Here is a 26,154-nt window from a genome sequence, read left to right as displayed (position 1 = left end):
ATTATGTTTTAATGGATTTTATTAATTTTGTTTACAGGACTACAGATCTCCACTTTTGTTGTGGTAAAAAGAAACTCATTCTAAGGGAAATAACTCTCATATTTGAGACTGTCATATCATGCATAGTGCATGTCTAGTAATTAAGAGGGGGTTAGCAGACGACACTGGAAGACTGTTGTAAGACAATTCACCGGACTCATTAAGTGTATGTCACACGTTTGTGAGACATGCCAACACACAAAGTATTCGATTGGCTGAGAATCGTCACTCGTTGCTTCTAGATCAGTAATCTGAGAAGAAAGTTCACATCATGGATGACTTTTCATCAACAAAGTGTATTTTGAAGGATGAATCATTCGAATGGGAGCATGACGAAGATGTCGACGTCAAACTCGAACGAACTCCACAAGTAATTAGTCGATGCTATTGTTGTTCAACTTATGATTAAAAAGTGCCAAGTGTACACAGGGGCATGTCTAGTATTATATTAAAAATAGCCAGACCTATACTGTTAGTATATGTAAGTGTCTCTGGCTATTTTTTAATGAAAGACCAGACAAGCCCCTGTGATCTTAAAGTATGTCTTGTTATACATGGATGTCCATGTATATAGAGACCCTAGAAATATTATGGATATGAGTACTTATCCCAGCAGGCACAATGACGTTGAATCAACGTTGAGGATCAACTTTGATTAAACGTTGAATTTATATTAGATTTTGAAAGTTGAGACAACGTACCATAATTCAACGTCAGGTTTTCAACGTTGATCCAACGACGTTGTATTTATATTTGATTTTGAAAGTTGTGACAACGTACCATAATTCAACGTCAGGATTTCAACTCTGACACAACATATTTCTCAATGACACAAAATAATTTTTTTTCAATTCATACTTTATTTTCAAAAAACACATGTGAAGTTAGCGGTCGGCATCTCCACCTACTGGTTCTGGGCCATACTTTGAATTACTAGGACATCTGTAGTCTATGAATGGTTTTCAGTGCATCCTTCTGGAAAAGACAAAATCATTGAAATAACTAATAAACAGTCTATAAGGCGTTGATAAAATCATAAATGAGTGGAGAATATTGCACTCAAAATTTTCAATTTAAACTATGAAATAACAGGACCTAGCCTGTAGATTTCTATAAATTGTATAAAGTATTCCAATGCAGGCGTAGAAGAAAGGAATTATTTAATGATAATTTCCTCATTTCTTACACATCTGGGCCACAATTTAGTACACAATATAATAAGTTACCCTACTTAGTACTTAACTTGGTGTACACAAATCATCACACGAGACAAATGTAGTAAACTGTGACAATAGAATAGTGACAACATGATAGGCATAGCATCATGTACTGTCATTCAACACACAAGCCAAAACCGTGACAAGTGTGACTTATTATATTGTTACACACGTGACAGAATAAAATAATAATCTATTTATTTACGTGAAAACCATCACATGCAATAAAATATCATTGTATCTTTCATATTGTACATTGTATCATTATCAAGACATATGGCCTATTGCAGAAAAATGAGTTAACGGTGCAAAAATAATCGATGATTTAATTCAAAATATCGTCTTATCTTAACCTGAATCCAATGTCATTTATATCACCAGTCATAAGTTTGATTTAATTACTAGTATTCTAGTACATAATTAATAAATATTACCATTACGAAGGGAGACAACTCGAACATTTCATTATCGACTTGCCCCGCCATGTATGAATAATACTTGCTTTCAATCACAGCGATGTAGCGACTGTATTTAATTGTAACCACTAATTTAATGTACAGAAACAAGAATAAAAGCATTGTATGAAATATTCCCGTCGCTGACAATTGAACTTATCTACAAATCAACTATTACACACGGAAAATGCTGTAGCTATCGGTAGGGCCTACTATAAATACGGTTACCACGTGGGACACACGGCACATAAACATCACTTTAGTACAAATCTGTGTGAAAGATCACTATCGACACTTAGTGGTATTGTGGCAAATACCTTTATAATCATCACAAACCATAAATTATCTAACTTACCTTCAGAGGAAAGACAGAAACTGTTAACTTTCTTCTCGCCTTCCCGTCTTCCGTGGCATTGTAAACACTAGATTTCAAATTGAACTTACAATGCGCATGCGGTTGCCCGCTGCGGGATGGGCGCTATTATCCGAACTGTTAATAGTAAATGTCAGAGCCCTCCGATATTTCGTTTTAAACGCTATAATGGATTATGTATTGTAAGTTATAGAAAGTTGTAGTAAGTAGTGCACTTTTTATTATCAATTACTGATGGAATAAAACTATTTGATCCAAAAGATATGTATGTTGAAAAGCAGTCGTTGTGTCAACATTTTAACAACGTCGTCTTTTAACCAATGTCGATAAAATTGAAAAAAATCAACGTTGTTTCAATGTCATATTTCAACAAATCTTCAACGTTGAGAAAACGCCGTTGCTTCAACGTTGAATCAACGTTTATCGACGTCACGACCAAAAATCAACTATATATCAATGTTGAATCAACGTCGAGTGCCTGCTGGGTATATTAAGTACTCAACAAGAATTGCTGTACCCCTGGTAACTCCTTTCTTCTCATCCCGTCATGCCCCCCCTCCCCCCTAATTCCCTCTACCATCCTACTTCAGCTAGCTAAAGGTCTCTGGCTATATTATAGTTCTGACGTCAACGGCGCCTGTGATAAGTTTCTCGCCGTGTTATCCTCTAACATTGTTTGAGTATCTACCATCCTTGCCTCTCACATGATGACATCCATTCCAATTCTCCCTTATTCTCTATTATATCATGCCTCCCATCCCCTCCTGTTCTCTCCCCTAGTTCCCTCTAACCTCCTTTCGTCTCCTGTTACCCTCCCTAATTCCCTCATAACTTCCTTCCATCTCTCCTCCTCTACCCTTCTGTTTTCCTCTATAATTCCCTCTAACCTCATTCTCTCCCATCCCATCCCTCTTGCTCTCCTCTGTTATTCCCCTACCACCCTTCCCTCTCCCATCCCTCTTACTCTCCTCTGTTATTCCCCTACCACCCTTCCCTCTCCCATCCCTCTTGCTCTCCTCTGTTATTCCCCTACCACCCTTCCCTCTCCCATCCCTCTTGCTCTCCTCTGTTATTCCCCCTACCACCCTTCCATCTCCCATCCCATCCCTCTTACTCTCCTCTGTTATTCCCCCTACCACTCTTCCCTCTCCCATCCCTCTTACTCTCCTCTGTTATTCCCCCTACCACCCTTCCCTCTCCCATCCCTCTTACTCTCCTCTGGTATTCCCCTACCACCCTTCCCTCTCCCATCCCTCTTACTCTCCTCTGTTATTCCCCCTACCACCCTTCCCTCTCCCATCCCTCTTACTCTCCTCTATTATTCCCCTACCACCCTTCCCTCTCCCATCCCTCTTACTCTCCTCTGTTATTCCCCCTACCACCCTTCCCTCTCCAATCCCTTTGCTCTCCTCTGTTATTCCCCCTACCACCCTTCCCTCTCCCATCCCTCTTACTCTCCTCTGTTATTCCCCCTACCACCCTTCCCTCTCCAATCCCTTTGCTCTCCTCTGTTATTCCCCCTACCACCCTTCCCTCTCCCATCCCTCTTACTCTCCTCTGTTATTCCCCTACCACCCTTCCCTCTCCCATCCCTCTTACTCTCCTCTGTTATTCCCCCTACCACCCTTCCCTCTCCCATCCCTCTTGCTCTCCTCTGTTATTCCCCTACCACCCTTCCCTCTCCCATCCCTCTTACTCTCCTCTGTTATCCCCCTACCACCCTTCCCTCTCCCTCCCTCTTACTCTCCTCTGTTATTCCCCCTACCACCCTTCCCTCTCCCATCCCTCTTACTCTCCTCTGTTATTCCCCTACCACCCTTCCCTCTCCCATCCCTCTTACTCTCCTCTGTTATTCCCCTACCACCCTTCCCTCTCCCATCCCTCTTACTCTCCTCTGTTATTCCCCTACCACCCTTCCCTCTCCCATCCCTCTTACTCTCCTCTGTTATTCCCCCTACCACCCTTCCCTCTCCCATCCCTCTTGCTCTCCTCTGTTATTCCCCCTACCACCCTTCCCTCTCCCATCCCTCTTACTCTCCTCTGTTATTCCCCCTACCACCCTTCCCTCTCCCATCCCTCTTACTCTCCTCTGTTATTCCCCTTACCACTCTTCCCTCTCCCATCCCTCTTACTCTCCTCTATTATTCCCCCTACCACCCTTCCCTCTCCCATCCCTCTTGCTCTCCTCTGTTATTCCCCCTACCACCCTTCCCTCTCCCATCCCTCTTACTCTCCTCTGTTATTCCCCCTACCACCCTTCCCTCTCCCATCCCTCTTACTCTCCTCTGTTATTCCCCCTACCACCCTTCCCTCTCCCATCCCTTTGCTCTCCTCTGTTATTCCCCCTACCACCCTTCCCTCTCCCATCCCTTTGCTCTCCTGTTATTCCCCTACCACCCTTCCCTCTCCCATCAATTACCATTCTCCTCTCTTACTTCCTCCAATATCCTGCCTCTTTCATCCCCTCCTATCTCCTTCATACCCTCCTATTTTCTTTCCGTTATTCCCTCTAACCTTTCCTCTCCCATTCTCTCCCCTAATTCCCTCTGACCTCATTTTCTCTCCCCTCCTTTCCTGAACTCTTCCCTAATATCCATCTACCATCCTTCCCTCTCCCATCCATTTCCATTCTCCTCTCTTATTTCCTCTAACTTCTTGCCCTCTCTCATCTTCTCTCATCCTCCTTCCAAATTCCATCTACTATCATTTCCTCTCTCATCTCCTCTCATCCTCCTCCCTTATTCCCTCTACCATCCTTCCCTCTCCCATTAATTTCTATTTTCCTCCCTTATTCCCTCTGACTGCATTTCCTCTACCTTCCTGTTCTACTTAATTCTCGATAATCTCTTTCCCTCTCCCCACCCCTCCTATTCCCAACCGCCAATTCCCTCTAACCTCATTTCCTCTCTCTTCCCTCCTTCCTGATTCGCTCATTACTTCTTTCCCTCTCCCTTTTCTTCCTGCTTGAACCCTATCCAATCCTCCTGTTCTCTTCACTAGTTCCCTCATCCCCTCAAGTTTTCCGTAATTCTCTCTGATCTCCTTCCCTCTGCCATCTCCCCTCATTTTTTTCTCTGATTCCCTCTGATCTCTTCCCTCTCCCAGTTTCAGTGATGCTGAGATACAATTGGAGATAAACATTAGAGTATTTAATATGTCAGAAATAGAATAAATAGTCGTATAGATCGGACACCTTTTATTTTATTGAGGATGTTTATGTAATCAAACTATTATATCCATATCTCCTGGACATCTTTTATCAGTGGATTGTTTATCTAAAGTCAGTGTCCTATTCATGTTGTCAGATCTTGAGTGTGTAAACAGTGCATTATCTTGTGGTCTGAGGTTTGTATACATGTACCTAAATTGTTCAATTTTGTGGCTAAAAAGTTAAAGCAAGGATATATGATGATCTCAAAGCTGGTAAAGGACTTGATCAGTCAGCCAAAGTGATGGATATCTGTTCCCCAGTATGTATATTTTATATGTATGTAATTAAAACGTTTAATGTTCTATAGTTAAAATTAAAACTTATGTGCATATAAGGTTTCAAAACTTGTTTCTCCAGTTATGAAAATCTCCATAGCACAATTTGTAACAGGAACTATTTTAGCTACTGTAATTAAGGTAGTTTCCTGGTTATAGAGAATTAGCCTACCCTGGTCCCTCAGGTAACCCAATGTGCAGCAATATTTCTGTTTTTAGAAATTGCCACATGGCTGAAATTGGGAATTTTTTGTGCAGCTATAGAATAAAATTAGCAAGAAAATGGGACTCGTAGATTAACAGATTTCATGTGAGAAAAAAATATATTATAGATTTTAAGATTTTGTGAATTTTGAGGACTTAAACAACATCCACTTATGGGGGATGGTACCTGTATACATGTACATCGGCAGGAAATGCTCTGTAGTAATGTTGAAATGTATAGAATATTATTTCAAACGAAACGGTAAATATAGGATGATTCTTTAAAGCATGTTTTATTTTAGACAAAAGTTTCGGAAGTGAACATTGTGATTTTCTTTAAAACAATGTTATTGCTATTATTAAAGTGGTCAACAATTTCTATAAGAACTCTCGGACAGAATAAGTTTAATATAGATCTTGGTCAACATATGGATGGATTTTGAAACATTTACAATATGTTTTTTTATAACTGTAGTTTTCAATAGAAACCTATTCCTATTATTATTACCCTTGATAAACTTTCACACAAAATACTGTAAAGAGGTTTTTTTCAATGGTTCAAATTTTTTTTATTCAACAATAGTTGAAACAGATATTTTTTGGAAAATAGAAAGAATTCATTGATTTTCTTTATAAATTTTACTTTCAGGATGTAAATATTTGATTTTTTGCAATTGACAACAGGTACATGTTACATAGATATCTTAATGAATGATAATTCTGAAATACAGCGTTTGCTGCCAAACTATCAATGTATTGTGTGTTCACAAGTAGTTTGAGTTGGTGGGACTTTACTGCTATGGATGTTAAGTAAAAGGAATAAAGATTCCTCATGTGGGAGGCAGTTCCTTAGCAGTTTGTAAGCCTTCACAGTTTATAGCATTAGCAATTTGTAAGCCTTCACAGTTCACAGCATTAGCAGTTCCTTAGCAATTTGTAAGCCTTCACAGTTCACAACATTAGCAGTTCCTTACTTAGCAGTTTGTAAGCCTTCACAGTTCACAGCATTAGCAGTTTGTAAGCCTTCACAGTTCACAACATTAGCAGTTCCTTACTTAGCAGTTTGTAAGCCTTCACAGTTCACAGCATTAGCAGTTCCTTACTTAGCAGTTTGTAAGCCTTCACAGTTCACAGCATTAGCAGTTCCTTACTTAGCAGTTTTAAGCCTTCACAGTTCACAGCATTAGCAGTTCCTTACTTAGCAGTTTGTAAGCCTTCACAGTTCACACAATTAGCAGTTCCTTACTTAGCAGTTTGTAAGCCTTCACAGTTCACAGCATTAGCAGTTCCTTACTTAGCAGTTTGTAAGCCTTCACAGTTCACAGCATTAGCAGTTCCTTACTTAGCAGTTTGTAAGCCTTCACAGTTCACAGCATTAGCAGTTCCTTACTTAGCAGTTTGTAAGCCTTCACAGTTCACAACATTAGCAGTTCCTTACTTAGCAGTTTGTAAGCCTTCACAGTTCACAGCATTAGCAGTTCCTTACTTAGCAGTTTGTAAGCCTTCACAGTTCACAGCATTAGCAGTTCCTTAGCAGTTTGTAAGCCTTCACAGTTCACAACATTAGCAGTTCCTTACTTAGCAGTTTGTAAAGCCTTCACAGTTCACAGCATTAGCAGTTCCTTAGCAGTTTGTAAGCCTTCACAGTTCACAGCATTAGCAGTTCCTTACTTAGCAGTTTGTAAGCCTTCACAGTTCACAGCATTAGCAGTTCCTTACTTAGCAGTTTGTAAGCCTTCACAGTTCACAGCATTAGCAGTTCCTTACTTAGCAGTTTGTAAGCCTTCACAGTTCACAACATTAGCAGTTCCTTAGCAGTTTGTAAGCCTTCACAGTTCACAACATTAGCAGTTCCTTACTTAGCAGTTTGTAAGCCTTCACAGTTCACAACATTAGCAGTTCCTTACTTAGCAGTTTGTAAGCCTTCACAGTTCACAACATTAGCAGTTCCTTACTTAGCAGTTTGTAAGCCTTCACAGTTCACAACATTAGCAGTTCCTTACTTAGCAGTTTGTAAGCCTTCACAGTTCACACAATTAGCAGTTCCTTACTTAGCAGTTTGTAAGCCTTCACAGTTCACAACATTAGCAGTTCCTTACTTAGCAGTTTGTAAGCCTTCACAGTTCACAGCATTAGCAGTTCCTTACTTAGCAGTTTGAAAGCCTTCACAGTTCACAACATTAGCAGTTCCTTACTTAGCAGTTTGTAAGCCTTCACAGTTCACAACATTAGCAGTTCCTTAGCAGTTTGTAAGCCTTCACAGTTCACAACATTAGCAGTTCCTTACTTAGCAGTTTGTAAGCCTTCACAGTTCACAGCATTAGCAGTTCCTTACTTAGCAGTTTGTAAGCCTTCACAGTTTCACAAGCATTAGCAGTTCCTTACTTAGCAGTTTTAAGCCTTCACAGTTCACAACATTAGCAGTTCCTTACTTAGAAGTTTGTAAGCCTTCACAGTTCACAGCATTAGCAGTTCCTTACTTAGCAGTTTTAAGCCTTCACAGTTCACAACATTAGCAGTTCCTTACTTAGCAGTTTGTAAGCCTTCACAGTTCACAACATTAGCAGTTCCTTACTTAGCAGTTTGTAAGCCTTCACAGTTCACAGCATTAGCAGTTCCTTACTTAGCAGTTTGTAAGCCTTCACAGTTCACAGCATTAGCAGTTCCTTACTTAGCAGTTTTAAGCCTTCACAGTTCACAACATTAGCAGTTCCTTACTTAGCAGTCTGTAAACCTTCACAGTTCACAACATTAGCAGTTCCTTACTTAGCAGTTTGTAAGCCTTCACAGTTCACAACATTAGCAGTTCCTTAGCAGTCTGTAAACCTTCACAGTTCACAGCATTAGCAGTTCCTTACTTAGCAGTTTGTAAGCCTTCACAGTTCACAACATTAGCAGTTTGTAAGCCTTCACAGTTCACAGCATCAGCAGTTCCTTACTTAGCAGTTTGTAAGCCTTCACAGTTCACACAATTAGCAGTTCCTTACTTAGCAGTTTGTAAGCCTTCACAGTTCACAGCATTAGCAGTTCCTTACTTAGCAGTTTGTAAGCCTTCACAGTTTACAGCATTAGCAGTTTTTTTAGCTCACCTGGACCGAAGGTCCGGTGAGCTTATGTCATGGCTCAGCGTCCGTCGTCCGTCCGTCGTCTGTCGTCCGTCTGTCGTCCGTCCATCCATCGTCCGTCAACATTTGCTTCAAATCGCTACTAGTCAAAAAGTTATCAATGGATTTGAACCCAATTTGGTCAGAAACATCCTTGGGGGAAGGGGAACAGATTTTGCATAAATGGTGGCTCTGACCACAAAGGGGTCAAAGGGGCGGGGCCCAATAGGGGAAATAGAGTTAATTCCTTCGAATTGCTACTAGTCATAAAGTTATGAATGTATTTGAACCCAATTTGGTCAGAAACATCCTTGGGGGAAGGGGAACAGATTTTGCATAAATGGTGGCTCTGACCCCAAAGGGGCGGGGCCCAATAGGGGAAATAGAATTGGTAATTCCTTTAAATCGCTACTTGTCATAAAGTTATGAATGGATTTGAACCCAATTTGGTGAGAAACATCCTTGGGGGGAGGGGGGGAACAGATTTTGCATAAATGGTGGATCTGACCCCGGAGGGGCCAAAGGGGCAGGGCCCAATAGGGGAAATAGAGGTAATTCCTTTAAATCGCTACTCGTCATCAAGTTATGAATGGATTTAAACCCAATTTGGTCAGAAACATCCTTGGGGGAAGGGGAACAGATTTTCCATATATGGTGGATCTGACCCCGGAGGGGCCAAAGGGGCGGGGCCCAATATGGGAAATAGAGGTAACTCCTTTAAATCGCTACTAGTTATTAAGTTATGAATGGATTTAAACCCAATTTGGTCAGAAACATTTTTGGGGGAAGGGGAACAGATTTTGCATAAATGGTGGCTCTGACCCCCAAGGAGCCAAAGGGGCGGGGCCCAATAGGGGAAATAGAGGTAATTCCTTTAAATCACTACTAGTCATAAAGTTATGAATGGATTTGAACCCAATTTGGTGAGAAACATCCTTGGGGAAGGGGAACAGATTTTGCATAAATGGTGGCTCTGACCCCAAAGGGGCCAAAGGGGCAGGGCCCAATATGGGAAATAGAGGTAATTCCTTTAAATCACTACTAGTCATAAAGTTATGAATGGATGTAAACCCAATTTGGTCAGAAACATCCTTGGGGGAAGGGGAACAGATTTTGCATAAATGGTGACTCTGACCCCCGAGGGGCCAAAGGGGCGGGGCCCAATATGGGAAATAGAGGCAATTCCTTTAAATCGCTACTTGTTATTAAGTTATGAATGGATTTAAACCAAATTTGGTCAGAAACATCCTTGGGGGAAGGGGAACAGATTTTGCATAAATGGTGGCTCTGACCCCAAAGGAGCCAAAGGGGCGGGGCCCAATAGGGGAAATAGAGGTAATTCCTTTAAATCGCTACTAGTCATAAAGTTATGAATGGATTTGAACCCAATTTGGTGAGAAACATCCTTTGGGAAGGGGAACAGATTTTGCATAAATGGTGGCTCTGACCCCAAAGGGGCCAAAGGGGCAGGGCCCAATATGGGAAATAGAGGTAATTTCTTTAAATCGCTACTAGTCATAAAGCCATGAATGGATTAAAACCCAATTTGGTCAGAAACATCCTTGGGGGAAGGGGAACAGATTTTCCATTTATGGTTGGTCTGACCACGGAGGGGCCAAAGGGGCGGGGCCCAATAGGGGAAATAGAGGTAACTCCTTTAAATCGCTACTAGTTATTAAGTTATGAATGGATTTAAACCCAATTTGGTCAGAAACATTTTTGGGGGAAGGGGAACAGATTTTGCATAAATGGTGGCTCTGACCCCCAAGGAGCCAAAGGGGCGGGGCCCAATAGGGGAAATAGAGGTAATTCCTTTAAATCGCTACTAGTCATAAAGTTATGAATGGATTTGAACCCAATTTGGTGAGAAACATCCTTTGGGAAGGGGAACAGATTTTGCATAAATGGTGGCTCTGACCCAAAAGGGGCCAAAGGGGCGGGGCCCAATAGGGGAAATAGAGGTAATTCCTTTAAATCGCTACTAGTCATAAAGTTATGAATGGATTTGAACCCAATTTGGTCAGAAACATCCTTGGGGGAAGGGGAACAGATTCTGCATAAATGGTGGCTCTGACCGCAAAGGGGCCAAAGGGGCAGGGCCCAATATGGGAAATAGAGGTTATTCCTTTAAATCGCCACTTGTCATAAAGTTATGAATGGATTTGAACCCAATTTGGTCAGAAACATCCTTGGGGGAAGGGGAACAGATTTTGCGTAAATGGTGACTCTGACACCAAAGGGGCCAAAGGGGTGGGGCCCAATAGGGGAAATAGAGGTAATTCCTTCGAATCGCTACTACATGTAGTCATAAAGTGATGAATGCATGTTCTAAAAACAATTCTTGAGGTATTTCAGACCTTAAAGAGTCTGGACTTCATTGATCTTTAAAGCAGTTCGGATTCCCACACTTTAACCATAAATAGCATTGTTTGAGATTTACAAATAAAACAAATTGAATATGAACATTATTTTGACATTTGGTCTAATCCAACCAAGTGAGCAATACAGGCCCCATGGGCCTCTTGTTAACATTCCAAATTCAACAGGTCATATGCAAATAGGACTGTAACCTTTTGCAGTCCATTGGAATCTTTAGCAGCCGTTTAGCAGTAATCAGACAGTCGTTAGGGAGTTATAATATTAGGCAGTTCTGTCTCCATAGAATTTTAATAACAAAAATTGAACTGCTTATTATCTATAAATATCCTGCCAAATGGCTAAGAAATTCCAAATATGGCACATGTTTGTGATTGCCTAATAAGCTCAGCATGGAATGAGGAGTGCAGGGTGTTTGATATATATGACAGTTTGATTTATCTCTATTTGATTTACATCAAAGTTGTAAGGCGGTGTTAGGGACCATGCTTCAGTGAGGTAGCACTATAAAATCAGCATCACAAGGAGACAAACAAAAATATACCACAGCCTCCCAAAATGCACATGCATACATCTTGCACACAGGGGAGGCCGTCCTTAAATGACCTTAGCTGTTGATAGGACATTAAATAATACCAAATCTACACAGGGGAGGCCATCCTTAAATGACCTTAGCTGTTGATAGAACGTTAAACAATACACAGAGGAGGCCGTCCTTAAATGACCATAGCTGTTGATAGAACGTTAAACAATACACAGGGGAGGCCGTCCTTAATGACCATAGCGGTTGATAGGACGTTAAACAATACCAAACCTACACAGGGGAGGCCGTCCTTAATGACCATAGCTGTTGATAGGACGTTAAACAATACACAGGGGAGGCCGTCCTTAATGACCATAGCTGTTGATAGGACGTTAAACAATACACAGGGGAGGCCGTCCTTAAATGATCATAGCTGTTGATAGGACGTTAAACAATACACAGGGGAGGCCATCCTTAAATGGTCATAGCTGTTGATAGGACGTTAAACAATACACAGGGGAGGCCGTCCTTAATGACCATAGCTGTTGATAGGACGTTAAACAATACACAGGGGAGGCCGTCCTTAAATGACCATAGCTGTTGATAGGACGTTAAACAATACACAGGGGAGGCCATCCTTAATGACCATAGCTGTTGATAGGACGTTAAATAATATCAAGCCTATACAAGGGGAGGCCATCCTTAAATGACCTTAGCTATTTATAGAACATTAAATAATACTTAAAACCTAACCATGCATGCTAACAGTTCGGTGGGTATTCAAATCATGTATTGGGTGGTGAATGATAAAATCCCTAGTAATGCAAATTTTTTTCCAAAACATGTTTTACTCATGATGGGGCTTTTTTCTTCAGGACACAGGGACCAATATGTACCCTGGACAGGCCAGTGGTACAAGTGTCAACTGTGATGAGATGGACAGCGGTCAAGCATCTACAGATCCTCCGACTTCTGATGAACAAAAGTTCAGTACTGCAGTGAGAAACAGGTAGTGAATCTGTCGACAGTTAACTAGAATATTCATACTGAAATTTTATGCTTTTATACAGTGTACTTAACTTGATTTAGTCCTTTTCCCCAAAGCTTGACATACAGTAATAATAATAAAAAAACCCAAACCGAACCCTGAAACTATCTTATACAAGACAAAGAAATTAAGAGTTTTGCAAGGATAAATTTTCTCTTGGGTTTGCAAATTCTTAATTATTAACTATTAATTATAATTTCTCTCTGCCAAGCATAATAATTTTAGTTCAGAGGAAAACTTAAAGAGTTGAATGTTTATCTATTTGTATATTTATTTATTTAGTTACTTTTGTTTAAATTTTTCCTTATCATTTTTAGAGCAACTACAAATAGCAGACTTCTTCGTACCATTGACCAAGCTTTCTATGACTCCGGGGAATCACAGCCCAACCCAATGACACTTGGAAGCAAATCTAAGATGTCTTCCAACCGAATCCCAGGGTGGGCTTGGACCTTACTCGTACACATTTTAGGAATTGACAGCCATGAATCCAATAGAAAGAGAAAATGCCTGGCAATTTTTTTGCAAATATTCACCATCTTGTTAGCCTGTACTTTCTCCGTGAGTGGAGCCATCCATACCGTCTACGATATTTTATCGAAATTCTCTGACACAAGCCTTCTGATGGGAATTGTGAATTTGATTCTGGGGTTCAGTTGGATATGTTTGGGAATTTATTCAAATAAACTGTCGAAAAAACTTTTCAGTAATCGTAACTTTGTGGAAAGTGTGCGGATTCACTCGAGAACATTTTTAAAAGTCAGTGCGGCCGGACTATTGATATTTTTGGGTACAGTGGCTGTGGTTATCAATGGTTATGTAAAATACAAAGAGTTTGGTCCACGCCATTGTCAGACATTGAATATAAACACTGTCATCTGTCATGTGATGTATTCCTCCCATGTGACATTCTCAGTTATCTCCCTTCTCTGGAATTTACTTGTCGGCTGTATGTTACTCTCTGTGTGCAGAACACACACCATAGGTGAGTTTCTTAATAGCTGACGTTTTTATTTATTTGTTTTTAAGTTTAATTTGCTGTGTTTTTTTAGATATTTTTAAAAGGTAAGTATCTTAATAGATATATATACCATTTTTGAATGCTTTCGCAAATGACGTTTGTAATGATTTTGTAATATTTTCTAATGATATTTTGACCAAAATACTAAAACATTTTGAGGTAATCATTTTTTTCAAAAATATCCTAAGCTGATGACATTGATACCTATGCTGCAGTGTGAATGCTGATCAACAACTTGCAATAAGATTGGTACTGATATAGTTTTCCAACTTTCCTTATTTTAGAAAAAAAATTCTGATTTATGCAATCAGACATGAATTATCAAGAAAATCCTCCAATGGAATTCTAAGAACATACTTTAAAGGTTTCTCTTGTCAGCTGTTTTAACAAAAATTGAAATAAGATAATGTAATTTTTGGAAATTGTGAAACGGACTATAGCAATAAAATTTTGTTTCACGGAAATTCTCACTATTTACTTCTTTCAAAATGTTTTTTTTTTTCGCAACAATGATATTACTTATAAGATTCCCTTGAAAGTAATATCCATGTCATAACACTATAAAGGCCATCATTTAAAGTTTTAAACATCTTCATCGACCCGTTACCTTCAGAATCAATATAATTTCATGACATTCTACGGTTGTACCTTTTTTTTTTAGGTGTACGCCGGTTTATAAGAGTTCTCGAACACGATGCCAAGTTGTACATGGAGATTTGCAGCGGGAACTACTCCAAGTTGAATCATAATGGCAGCAAAGACATGGATCTGATGTCAAATGCATCAAGCAGTGAGTCAGAGAATATATTTTTTTTTAGTTATTGTAACTTCAGATTGTTTCAGGTGTAAAGAAAACTGGCAAATATCGCACCAGTCTCCTCTAGGGAAGCTGTTGTAGTTAGCTCTCATTTCTCTTACCCAGGCAATACAGCGATAAAACACATCTTATGTGTTAATTCCACAGGAACTTTATTAAAACCATAGACATAGCTTGTTCTGTTTAAAAATGTATTTTTTGCATATCTCCCCCCATTAGAATCAGAGTGGTTTATTTGGGATGACGACGGGAATCGAGATGGATTTTCGGACAGTTCTGTCCATGACAATAGATTTGAAAACTCTCAGGTAACCCTCAGATCTGTACACTCTGGGAATCAGTCACAGGGAAACTCAACTGACCATTCCAACTCACCGGGAAAAGCCCACTCACCGGAACGAACCCATCCAAATGGACTTGCCCACACAGAGGTACAAACATGTCTCTACACAGGCAAAATGTTTTTTTTATGACAGTTCATGTCAAAATCAGGTCAATTTCATGTGAAATTTTCAGGTTAAATTCAGGTCAATTTCATGTGAAAATTTTCAAGTGACCTGAAAAGAGTCAAATAATCAATTCATAGTCAAATCATAGTCAATCTTGACCTTAACTTGACCTAAATTTGACCTTGAATTGACCTGAATTGACATCAAGGTCAATTTCATGTCTTTTTGGCATAGCTTTTTGTGAGGACACAACACTTTTCACTTCTCAAATCACAAACTTGGCTCATTCTAATGTCTCCTTCAAATTCAGTAAGATTTTAAACTATATATACATGTAGTGTTAACATAAACTTACATAAGTTATATCAGATTGAAACTTGACTACGGTAGTCAAATTTAAAATTACAATGTATACTGGTTACATTATATGATTTAAACTTTTCGATTATAACTTAAAATTAAGAATTAAAAATCATACAGGTAAATTATAAGAATAAGCTACATGTACACCTACAACAGGTGTAATGGGCCTGTATGAATCTGTCAGAATTCACTTATACACCTACAACAGGTGTAATGGGCCTGTATGAGTCTGTCAGAATTCACTTATACACCTACAACAGGTGTAATGGGCCTGTATGAGTCTGTTATAATTCACTTATACACCTACAACAGGTGTAATAGGCCTGTATGAGTCTGTTAGAATTCACTTATACACCTGCAACAGGTGTAATGGGCTTGTATGAGTCTGTCAGAATTCACGTATACACCTACAACAGGTGTAATGGGCTTGTGTGAGTGTCAGAATTCACTTATACACCTACAACAGGTGTAATGGGCCTGTATGAGTCTGTCAGAATTCACTTATACACCTACAACAGGTGTAATGGGCCTGTATGAGTCTGTCAGAATTCACTTGACACCTACAACAGGTATAAAAGGCCTGTACGAGTCTATCAGAATTCACGTATACACCTACAACAGGTGTAAAGGGCCTGTATGAGTCTGTCAGAATTCACTTATACACCTACAACAGGTGTAATGAGTCTGTATGAGTCTATCAGAATTCACGTATACACCTACAACAGGTGTAATAGGCCTGTATGAATCTGTCAGAATTCACTTATACACCTACAACAGGTATAATAGGCCTGTATGAGTCTGTCAGAATTCACTTATACACCTACAACAGGTGTAATGGGCCTGTATGAGTCTGTTAGAATTCACTTATACACCTACAACAGGTGTAATGGGCCTGTATGAGTCTGTCAGAATTCACTTATACACCTACAACAGGTGTAATGGGCCTGTATGAATCTGTCAGAATTCACTTATACACCTACAACAGGTGTAATGGGCCTGTATGAGTCTGTCAGAATTCACTTATACCCCTACAACAGGTGTAATGGGCCTGTATGAGTCTGTCAGAATTCACTTATACCCCTACAACAGGTGTAATGGGCCTGTATGAGTCTGTCAGAATTCACTTATACACCTACAACAGGTGTAATGGGCCTGTATGAGTCTGTTAGAATTCACTTATACACCTACAACAGGTGTAATGAGTCTGTACGAGTGTCAGAATTCACTTATACACCTACAACAGGTGTAATGGGCCTGTGTGAGTGTCAGAATTCACTTATACACCTACAACAGGTGTAATGGGCCTGTATGAGTGTCAGAATTCACTTATACACCTACAACAGGTGTAATGGGCTTGTATGAGTGTCAGAATTCACTTATACACCTACAACAGGTGTAATGGGCCTGTATGAGTCTGTCAGAATTCACTTATACACCTACAACAGGTGTAAAGGGCCTGTATGAGTGTCAGAATTCACTTATACACCTACAACAGGTGTAAAGGGCCTGTATGAGTGTCAGAATTCACTTATACACCTACAACAGGTGTAATGGGCCTGTATGAGTCTGTCAGAATTAACTTATACACCTACAACAGGTGTAATGGGCCTGTATGAGTCTGTCAGAATTCACTTATACACCTACAACAGGTGTAATGGGCTTGTATGAGTCTGTCAGAATTAACTTATACACCTACAACAGGTGTAATGGGCCTGTATGAGTCTGTCAGAATTCACTTATACACCTACAACAGGTGTAATGGGCCTGTACGAGTCTGTCATAATTCACTTATACACCTACAACAGGTGTAATGGGCCTGTATGAGTCTGTCAGAATTCACTTATACACCTACAACAGGTGTAATAGGCCTGTATGAGTCTGTCAGAATTCACTTATACACCTACAACAGGTGTAAAGGGCCTGTATGAGTGTCAGAATTCACTTATACACCTACAACAGGTGTAATGGGCCTGTATGAGTCTGTCAGAATTCACTTATACACCTACAACAGGTGTAATGGGCCTGTATGAGTCTGTCAGAATTCACTTATACACCTACAACAGGTATAATGGGCCTGTATGAGTCTGTCAGAATTCACTTATACACCTACAACAGGTGTAAAGGGCCTGTATGAGTGTCAGAATTCACTTATACACCTACAACAGGTGTAATGGGCCTGTATGAGTGTCAGAATTCATTTATACACCTACAACAGGTGTAATGGGCCTGTATGAGTTAAAATTACATGGGAGTATTCAAGGAATCAGAGGTTGGGTTATGTACAATGATTAATATTATTTGACTGAAAAATACACTCCCGATTGCGCTAAATAACTCCACATAAAGAAAAATCTTTACTAAGCGATCATTATAGACAGACAGTTACTCCATAATGTTTCCGCTTTATACATGTCTGCGCCATTCTGTAAATTAGTTTGACTGAAATATATGTATACATTCCAGGTCGATCAGCAGTTTACTTTCTGAATATTCAAATTTATTAGAAATACAGCTATAAAGCAGTTTTATTACGTACCAAATAGAGATACAGGTATGCTATCAACGTTAACCCCTTAATTATCTGTTGTCCTGTTAAACATCTGTACAAACATCGGAAGCGCTGTCGATGATCAGCACTTGGGACTAGCGGTTGCCTGAAGACATCTGCGATCAAGTGTGACGCAGGTATATCATGGTGCCTGTTCAACAGGTAAAATTACTAAGATTTGGAAGGAACAAGGATAATTATTAGATTCTAGGAAAGGGGGTATTCAAGGAATAGTGGTTCAAGGAATAGAAGGTTACAATACATAAGGAAACAGCCAGGACCAAGCGCTGAGTTCGAAGAATACAGGGTTTAAGTTAGAGAGGTTTCACTGTATTTCATGTTGTCTGTTTCTCAGGTGGAGGAATCCTTGGTGGACGACAGAGCACTGACCAGAACTATTCTGACAAATGAAGAGCTTTTGATGTGCTACTGGAAGATTTCGGTATTTAACTCCTTAATATGTTTGCTTAGAAATACAGAAATGTACTCTAAATGGAGTTGATGGTCAGGGCTTTTCTGAGGATTTTTGAGTCCTATAATGGTACCAGATAGATATTATTTCATATTTAAGACAAATTTCCAAAATTTTTAGTCTACCAGTACTCCTGAAATATTCCCATCTCAATTCACCAATTTTCCCCCCAAAATAAGACAAAGAGACCTTGTTCCCTCATCCCAAACCAGGCATAAGAGGCCTGATGGTGCTCCACTAGTGCATTATGTTGTGTTACTGACACAGTGTGGAGTTGGCTGTTTGGAGATTTAAGTGAGACCCTAGCGGTAATGTTGACCTTTGAGTTCTTATTATCTCGGCTGCAGAGAGGATGTAAGACCTGCCGCCATTAGATGATTTGTAAGATTTTGTTTGTTATCTTGGTTTATCACCCCATGAACTGCCATGATAAGTCCGCTTGTAGTATATGGTGCCTACCTTCCTGAACAACATATGGGAGGCCTGTTGCATACTTTCCAAAGTAATTGAGGTAAAGAGTCGTTTTGGATTTGTAACGGTGATTAAATTGAGACTTTTTCTCTTCTTTTTAAACCACTTTCCTTTTGCTAATGCCTCCCTTGAAACTGTATCACATGAAATTTATACCGGATTAATTAAGGGTGTATGTCTATGTGTTTTATGTATTTCCCATTAGAGTTTCTAATTTTGATTAAATTCTATGAATTTTTGTGACATTGATGAGTTTTTCTGTAGCATTAATTTTCATGTTATCCATAAATGGTTATCCACATTTCTTAACATTGAACTCTTTCAAGTAGAGGTAAAAATAGAGTAGAGTTGCATATAGCCTTAAATGATGCCTAGTTATGATTTCAAGTGTGTGTTTTATCCATACAGCACCGAATGCGTATCACATCGACATGTCTGCAGCGATGGCTGGCTAGCTGGATCCTGTTCGTGTTGTTGTGGTGCGGGGATTATATTCTATACTGGATCAGTCATGACGCTATCATCTGGGAGGTGGTCGAGTGTACAATCCCACTCCTTCTCTTACTGATCGTGTGTTCTGCGTTCGCCGAGGCCAATGGTGAAGGTCAACGAATGATCAGGGTGAGGCTTCATATGTCTGTAGGAACCTATGTAATTGATATATCTATATAAAATGTGCATTAATCACATTTACTGACATGTTCAGTCATGTCATAAGGCCTTGTCATAAATGTAAGACATGAGTAATAACACTATGGTGCCATCATAAATACATTTTGATGTCATGTCATTGTTTTGGTGGTGGAAGATTAAACATTCGACAAAATTAGTGAGTCTTAATTACATGGAAATAGAGTTTTCACTTATTGTGTCATAAATATGAGTTGAATTTTTTTTCTGATAAATAGAATCTTACTTTTGTCTCAATGCAGTATGGAATTGATTAAGCTCATTATATAATTTGAAATTTCACTTACCTAAAGGCTCATGGTCATGACAGCAAATTATTGAACTTATTTTACATATAAGCTAGGTCTTTGTGTAATGTTGGCATGAAACAAATATATTGTAATCTTAAAAGGAAAAGTTAATGACTTGTTTTAATCCAGATCAGTTGTAAATGTAAAATTATAATAAATGTAATAATAAAATCCTGTATTTACTTGTTACATATTTAGACAATGTCTAGTTTACAATATGGCCCTGCATCAAATATATCTAAAAGCCTGACACAAGTAAAGATAACAGTATAACAAGGTAGTAAATATAGTATCACAAGTCAATGTTTTTAAACTTAAAATTTGTCAATCCTAAAATGTTATTAAATAATGAACACTTATATATCACACATGTGTTGCTACCCGGTAAATAACAAGGTTAAATCACTATGATGGTGGGGTATACATACAATGCTAATATAGCAATGTATGATAAAAATTGACAGGATATTCACTAGTATAGTGTGTATTGGAATAGGACAATGAAGTTGGTGGTGTAAATTGAAAGTGATTTAGAATTAAGAAATAATTAACGATGATTCGTGTATTATTGCAGGATATACAACGAGGACGAGGATATTTTGCAATTAAATTAATAACGAAGGCCGCAAGCCTGAGTTATTAATTAAAATTGCAAAATATCCGAGTCCGAGTTGTATATCCTTCAACAATACACGAGTCAAAGTTGATTATTTCTATTCTACCTTGTACTGTTTAGTTCTTAGATCGACCTCTTTCTAATAGAAAAACAGCAAAGAAACCCCAGGAAAACCTTGTGATTTATTTCTTGAGTATTACATTATTTGTTGATGAAATATACAGGCAATACAGTACTACAATCAAGAGCATCTTTCATATGGCATTGATTTTGAAAATAAAAAAAAAGGATAAAAAAAAAGAAAAAAAAAGTGGGCCTCCGTAGGATTCGAACTCGCGTCGTGATAAAAATTAATGAAAGACTAACCCATTAACCCACTCGGCTATGGTGACCTTAAATAAAACGGGTGAATATTAGATATATAAAATTGTTACAGCCGTGACTCCCGGCCGTATATTATTGGCACGAGTGTGGGTTATTGGAAAATAATATATGGTTTTAAACCAATCAAAACTGGCGTTGCATAGCAGACATGGTAGAATACAAAATTGTCAATGATTATTAAACATTTACATGTGTAATTGTTTAATTGTTGTAGAATAAATAGAGTTTACATTTTAACTTGTGTATATTCCAGTGTATCTGTCCTACTGAGGCGAGACTAAAACTGCTATATTTCCTGACTCAACAGCCGCTACAGATGCATGTATGTATTGTATATCTGTAACCTTGTGTTGGGGATAGGGGTGTAACAGTATACCACAAGTTGGTATACATCAAAAATGTGCATGCTTCCTTTCAGGGTATTTATGTCACCAGAACGTAATTTTCAATTTTCTGATGAAATTGAACAAATGATATTTTCAATAATAGATTTTCTCTGTGCCCTTAACTAAATTATGATGGGTTCCAAAAAATATGTTATTTAGTACTAATACTTATGGAAATCCCTCTAAAAAGTCTTTGGGGTTCCACTTATAACAAAATATTAAATATCTGGGCCAAGTTGTTCAAAAGGTGATTAGGCTAATCACAGTTTGACAACAATATTAAAATCCTGATAAAATCACTTCTGGTAAAAATAATTTGTCAAAATTTGATGAAACTGTAATACCTATTAGTCTCTTCCTACCTGTCTATTTTAAAGAATACATACACTCAGGTTTTGAAGTAAAGGAGAAATGAGACTTCCACTAATAAAGTCACCTTTTGAAGTACTGGGCCCTGATAATAATCGTTAATTATCATGATATGATCACTTGAAGGCGTATACTAACTTATTATGGGACTATTAATCTACCCCTACTTTACATAGTCAGAGTTTATGTCGAGACTCCTTGGGCTTATTACAGGGTTAATACGATAATACATGTATATTCTTTGTACCCACAATAACATTTATCAAAAACAAATTCTGTTTTTATTTTTTCTGCAGGTTTTTAATTTTTCGATCACCTACAATGCCATATTTGGTGTTGTAGCAGCGTTTGCCGTGGCCTTCGCCTCAAGGATCATCTTGGATGAAGTGTACAGTGGTAAATAGGCTCCAGGCACAGATTCCTCTGTTTACATTTAACAGATATTGTAAAAGAATGTATTCTGGTCCTGATTACAAAATCATTTAAACTGAAGTATTGGGACCATGCTATGTCTAGTTTATATTTGTTGTTGTGTTTGTGAGAAGTGTTGATTCTATAATATTATAATATTGTATTAAAACATTCCATATTAGCTTGATTCATATGGAAATTGAGTACCTTAACGACAACTGTGATATACATACAATTGTGTTTGATTGAGATGACATCAAGGAAATATACATTGGGGTAAAATTTATTTCATTATTTAATCTGATACTTCAACTTGAATAGTTAAAAAAAAATAACAAATTCTTTATCCTATATCCATCCTGAAATAAGCTCCTGACCCCGAGTGTAACAGTTTAGTATTCACGTTTTGGGAGGGCTTGTGTGTGAACTACTTTTATTTGATATTAATGATTGTGTCAAATTAAAGAAAGGGGCTTGATTATTTTTTGACTGGGGCTTATTAACAGATAAGTACAGTATATACTTGTATATTTTTGAAATGATAGATTTTATGGTAAATTCTGTATTAGTGATTAAGATTTTGATGCCTGCATTTTCAAAAGTGGTTTACTAATTGGTCAGAAGTTTTAGAGACCAACTTTATAGAATGAAAACCCACTAACAGGATTTAGGCTGAGATCTGAGATTACACACTGTTCAATGAGTCAGGTTTTAATTACTAGCTCCTATGCAGGATGTCAGAAAAGACAAATTTCAAAATCAAAGTAGTTTGTACAAGGTATCTGAATTGACCAGATTGACTACATTTCATAAATAGTCTTTATACACCCTGCAAATCTCACATGAGTACAAATGTATTATGGTATGGAGTCAACCGACATTGATTTTTGTTTGTCCAGAGATCTCCTCCTACATTTTTCAACTAATTTCTTTGAAACTTGATAGGCTTTGTAACAAGCATATATAGATGTGTTTCCCCGAGAGGCAGTTTGGTTCGACTAATCTTGCAAAAGTTAGTCCCCTTTGTTTATTTTAGTATTTGATTTTTGTCCAAAGATTTCTTCCGGCATAAATTTTGTTTGTCCAGAGATCTCCTCCTACATACATATTTCAACTGATTTCTTTTCTAGGCTTTATAACCATCATGTACATTTGTGTAACCCTGAGAGGCATTCAATAATTTATCAAAAGTTAATACCCTTTGTTTATTTTGGTATTTGATTTTTGTCCAAAGATTTCTTCTGGCATTAATATTTGTTTGTCTGGAGATCTCCTACGTACATTTTTCAACTGATTTCTTTGAAATTTGATAGGATTTATGACCATCATATACAGTTGTATAACCTTGAGAGGCATTTTATTGGACTATTTTTGCAAAAGGTATTATCCTGTTTTTTTCAATATTCACTTGTTTGTCTGGAGACCTAGGCTCCTCCTACATTTATCAACTAATTTCTTTGAAACTTAGTAGGCATTATAATCATGGTATATAGTTATATTTTCCAGAGAGGCATTTTGATTCAACAATTTTAACAAAGGTTATTGCCCTTTGTTTATTTCAGTGTTTGATATTTGTCCTGAGATGGACATTGTTAATAACTCCTGTTGACTGGTATTCCTCTTACAGTACTTAGAGAATAAAACACTGACTTTGTATTGAAAGTAAAGGTGAAGGTTAAATCATATCACCTAATCACTCATAAGGCGATACAAGTTTTATTTCAATGCAAGAGAGTATATAACACTGTCACTATATGACATTGATGGGCTTGAACTGTTCTGCTCCATGTTATATTCCACATGAATATTAAGCCTTCTCATTGTTCACCATTTTGGCAAAGCTGGTTCATTAAAGGTTATATTTTGTATATACATAAAAACATGTACTACATTTTTAAGCAAATTTTGAATTTATTTTTGGTTTATGAATAAAAAGTATAGAATCAATAATAAAGTGGGTTGTGCCATCTCTTTTATCTGATATTTACATACACTGTATCATGTTTTATTCAACATGTTGATGTATTTGTTGAAACCACTTACATATTGTTTTTCTGATGTTTTTTTTAATTTTTCTATCCAAGAGAGTATAAATTATATACAATGTGTGTAATATAAATATCTTAGTTCAGGAGTCAGCTTGACTTAATAAATTTGAATAGAATTTGATTATAACATGTAATTTAATTCAATTTTCATTTCTGATTTTACTTGATTTTAAAAATAATCAATGTAGAGTATACATAGTAACCAATCATGTTGTTTCTTTTAAAGAATTCCATTCTTCTTCACCTTAATATATTAAAGGATTACATCAAATTTTGAATTAAAATTTTTTAAGCCAATGAAAATGCTTGTTGCAAGCAAAATTAGGTTATTCTGCTTTAACACTTCATTAAAGAACATTTGTGCAATACATTTTTTGATATTACCTGTTTACGCAGACTACTGAAAAATAATCGTCGTCGATCATTTCATTCAAAGGACCTCTTCTCAATAACCGGAAAGCCCAGGGTATTGATATTGTAGTATGCTGAGGGAAAAGGGCTTCCAAGTTTGTTCAAATGAATGACCTTGACCTACTTTAAAGGTCACAGGGGTAAAAAGTGTTAAAATCTTCAAACGACTTCTCAATAAACAAAAGGACCAAGGTACTCATATTAGGCCTGTAACGTGCTTGAATGAAGGGCTACCAAGTTGTTCAAATGAATGACCTTTATTCACTTTCAAGATCACAGGGGTCAAAAGTGTTAAAATCTTCAAACAAATTATTCTTGATAATTGGAAGGACCAAGGTACTGATATTGGGCCTGTAGCATGCTTGGATGAAGGGCTACTAAGGTTATTCCAATGAATGACCTTGACCCACTTCAACGGTCACATGGGTCAAAAGTGTTATAATCTTCAAATGACTTCTTCTCAATAACTGAAAGGACCAAGATTACTGATATTAGGCCTGTAGCATGCTGGCATGAAGGGCTAACAAGTTTGTTCAAATGGATGAACATGACCTTCATTCAAGGTCACAGGGGTCACATATGTAATATGTACAACAGTTTCTATGTTATATATACAACGGTTTCTATGTAATATGTACAATGGTTTCTATGTTATATGTACAACGGTTTCTATGTAATATGTACAACGGTTTCTATGTAATATGTGCAACGGTTTCTATGTAATATGTACAACGGTTTCTATGTAATATGTACAACGGTTTCTATGTAATATGTACAACGGTTTCTATGTTATATGTACATTTATAATGGTGCAATATATTGTTATCACAGAAGACTATACCATTTTAAATAAATTTTATTAGGTATTACGTGTCTGTGATTTCTGACTTTTATATAAAGAACAATAATGAAAAGGTTATTTTATGAACCTGCTCAGAGAATATAATATTCCGCTATCTGTCTGTCTGTTTCGCACACATTTGTAAGATTTTGCATTCAGATCAGAGATCAGTTTCTGGCAATAAGAGTATTCAGTGTTGATTTTTATACATCATCAAATTTGACAGTGTATATTATCACACATGTAATTGGGTATGAGTTTTGTCCTCGTCCATCCGTCTGGAATAAACTTTTGATTGTCCAGAGATATTCATTTATTCACAGATCTCTTTGAAACTTGGTAATTATTATATAATAATGTGGTTGTGTTTCGATCCTTGAATAGAATTTTGATTTCACTTTTTTTTGCAAATGTCCTTTAATAAGTTTAATTTGATATTTTGTCCAGAGATTGCATTCTTCACCAATTTCTTTGGAACTTGGTAGGCTTTATAACCATGATATATAGCTGTGTCCCTAATGGGAACTCGGTAGGCTTTATAACCATGATATATAGTTGTGTCCCCTAATGGGAACTTGGTAGGCTTTATAACCATGATATATAGCTGTGTCCCTAATGGGAACTCGGTAGGCTTTATAACCATGATATATAGCTGTGTCCCCTAATGGGAACTTGGTAGGCTTTATAACCATGACATATAGTTGTGTCCCCCAATGGGAACTTGGTAGGCTTTATAACCATG

General features: G+C 37.8%; 1 protein-coding gene across 1 annotated transcript; it reads left to right on the top strand.

Moving 5' to 3' along the window:
* The first annotated feature begins 1 nt into the window (after position 1).
* LOC117316219 lies at positions 2-25,444 on the top strand. The gene is made up of 9 exons (XM_033870757.1): positions 2-409; positions 12,653-12,786; positions 13,143-13,810; positions 14,508-14,636; positions 14,883-15,094; positions 18,379-18,465; positions 19,375-19,587; positions 21,200-21,268; positions 21,998-25,444. Exons 1-9 carry the CDS (start codon positions 311-313, stop codon positions 22,103-22,105), a joined length of 1,719 nt encoding a protein of 572 aa, XP_033726648.1. The 5' UTR covers positions 2-310; the 3' UTR covers positions 22,106-25,444.
* The last annotated feature ends 710 nt before the right edge of the window (positions 25,445-26,154 follow it).

This window comes from Pecten maximus, chromosome 18, assembly GCF_902652985.1.
Source record: "Pecten maximus chromosome 18, xPecMax1.1, whole genome shotgun sequence".
Lineage (NCBI taxonomy): Eukaryota > Metazoa > Mollusca > Bivalvia > Pectinida > Pectinidae > Pecten > Pecten maximus.
This window is presented reverse-complemented; position numbering and strand designations above follow the sequence as displayed.

What these genes read in the sequence shown, in the direction of transcription:
- LOC117316219 (XM_033870757.1), top strand. Translation starts at nt 311, where the DNA reads ATGGATGACTTTTCATCAACAAAGTGTATTTTGAAGGATGAATCATTC. An exon ending in AGTACTGCAGTGAGAAACAG is followed by an intron (nt 12,787 to 13,142) that starts GTAGTGAATCTG and finishes TATCATTTTTAG; the next exon opens with AGCAACTACAAATAGCAGAC. An exon ending in ATGGACTTGCCCACACAGAG is followed by an intron (nt 15,095 to 18,378) that starts GTACAAACATGT and finishes TCTGTTTCTCAG; the next exon opens with GTGGAGGAATCCTTGGTGGA.